The sequence below is a fragment of the Gossypium hirsutum genome, chromosome D03 (genome assembly GCF_007990345.1).
Source record: "Gossypium hirsutum isolate 1008001.06 chromosome D03, Gossypium_hirsutum_v2.1, whole genome shotgun sequence".
Classification (NCBI taxonomy): Eukaryota; Viridiplantae; Streptophyta; class Magnoliopsida; order Malvales; family Malvaceae; genus Gossypium; species Gossypium hirsutum.
In genome coordinates this window covers 47848289-47850457 of record NC_053439.1, presented here as the reverse complement: position 1 = coordinate 47850457, position 2169 = coordinate 47848289, and the positions used below count along the sequence as shown (strand labels likewise).

Sequence of the window (2169 nt, the reverse complement as noted above, 5' to 3'; positions counted from 1 at the left end):
TCAGCCCAGAAATCCCCAATTTTTAGGGTTTTTCCATACTCTTTTTGGGTGAAATTAGATTGTCGAAATTTGGGGAAAACTATCTTGGTGTTCAATTGGGCAGAATCACAATCTCCTTGAGGGTTTCAAGAACCCTAACACTTATTTCTATTCTCAATTTGATTCTTTGCTGATTTGGGGATTTTATTTCAGATCTGAAAATTAAAAAATCTAATCTTTTAATTTTCTGTTTCGTTTCAGATCTAATTGTTTAGGGTTTTCGTAGGAGTTTCCCGTGACTTGGCAACTCGATCTTGGTCCGCGCGCAACCCCGTATCACCCGGCCCATGGATAGCTCAAACATCAAACGTTGCTTTTTAATACAAAGAAGGTTGCAGCTCTAGTATGGGTAGAGGTTATAAATACCGGGATTCGAACTCAAGACATGCTGGATGTCGCCTCTTAATTTTAGGGTGATTGCATGAATCAATTGGATTAAGCCCGAGTTAGCGACAGAAGGCTAATATCCCATATATATTTATACAATAGAAAGCTAATACACATATAATACACCCCCTAATGTGAATGTTTAACTCATATTCAGTGCGTTAGATAACAGAGAAATACTAGTGGGAGATTGCGAGTAGAGCTTGTGATTGCTCTTAGAGTCATCTGCAGACCAAACAAATATCCCATGGAGTTTGTTCTCACTCTTCAGCCTACTGCAGGCAGTAAAGAAGCCGTTTTCCGGTGTCAAGCCACCGCTGCCGTCGCTTATAAAGCTGGCTAAAACCTTACCACCATTATAGTTAGAGCTTTGGGTGTTGAAGTAACTGATGAACTGAGAAACCGTTGTTCCTTGATCATAGGCGTAAAACTGGAAGTTGACATAGTCTATGAGGTCACCATAGCTTTGCCACAAGGCCTTGTAATGACTTTGAACATCATCATCGTCAAATGGAGCTATGGAAGCGAATGAGATCACTCCATTATCCTTGAGGGTTTTTACGAGTTTCCCAATGCACTCAGTGAAGGTGTCTGGATCAGCATTGAAGTGCTCATAGTCAATATCAATCCCATCCAAGTGGTACTCTTGGATGATATCTGTGAGTGAAGAAACTGCATTAGAAACCCAAGAATCTACAGAAGAAGGGTCGAAGTAAGCATAGCTATCTCCCACACTGTCCCCTCCTATGCTCAAAGCTACTTTAACATTTGAATGGGTGCTCTTGATGGAAGAAACTTGGGAAGGACTGAGGTTATCAGAGTCCCAAAAGACATTAAACTTCCCATTTGTTGGAGAAGGAGAACCTGAGGTGCTGTCATAGTCTATGGCAAATGAAAGAATGATGTGGAATTCAACGTTTGAATCAATGGGAACATCAGTGAATTTAACGTTGTTGAATTCAGCTCCTATGTATTCTCGGAAAAGGTCCGAGTTCTCAGGAGCTGCTTGGATTGACATATGGCAAGGGAAGAAAACTTGGAAAACGAAAAGGGCAATGAGAAGCTTAGACGACTCCATTGCTGCTGTGATGTAGGCTTGGAGTTGAAGAATTACTCTCGTTAATATATAGGCGTTAGAATGCAGAATACAAAGGTTTGAAGGCATAGGGAGATTAAAAATAAAGCAATGCTTTGTTTGCCGTTGTCGTTGTCGTAATTATGAATCTGGGATATTTAATCACAACAAATACGCTACTATTTTGGCCCTGGAGCTGTATCACAAAATACCAGTAATATAAATGAAGCCGGTATCTTCTTGCAGGGTACGATAATTATGTTATTTTGTCTTGCTGCAGGGGTATGATGATAGTTAACTGAGACAAGAACAGTGACTTGCCTTACCAGGCATGGGAGAGAAATCTGCAAATTTTGACCTTTGAATATATGTTTTATGTAGTATTTCAACAGTTTGCTGCTCTTAGATGCCATAAGAAAAGTTTTCTGTAGATAGTATAAGAAAATATTATTGTATTCAATTCATTGGTTGACTTTTTATTATTATTTTGGCCCAGGAGATCTCCCACAAAATACCAGTAATATTAATGAGGCTGATATCTTCTTGAACCCAATTAGCAAGGCATCTGAATGTAAACAACAAATATTATTGTCACATACATATTAGGTAAACTGTTACTTTGTCTTGTAGTCGACAGTGGTTTGCCTGACAAGGCATGTAAGAGGAAT

General features: G+C 39.3%; 1 protein-coding gene across 1 annotated transcript; it reads right to left on the bottom strand.

Annotated features, from left to right (window-relative positions):
- Positions 1–533: 533 nt before the first annotated feature.
- LOC107950876 (chitinase 2) lies at positions 534–1699 on the bottom strand. Its single transcript, XM_016885800.2, has one exon. The coding sequence runs from the start codon at positions 1589–1591 to the stop codon at positions 569–571; it is 1023 nt and encodes a 340-aa protein (XP_016741289.2). The 5' UTR covers positions 1592–1699; the 3' UTR covers positions 534–568.
- Positions 1700–2169: the final 470 nt, after the last annotated feature.

Bases quoted from the DNA above. Each gene is read 5' to 3' on its own strand.
- LOC107950876 (XM_016885800.2), bottom strand. From the start codon at position 1,591: ATGCCTTCAAACCTTTGTATTCTGCATTCTAACGCCTATATATTAACG.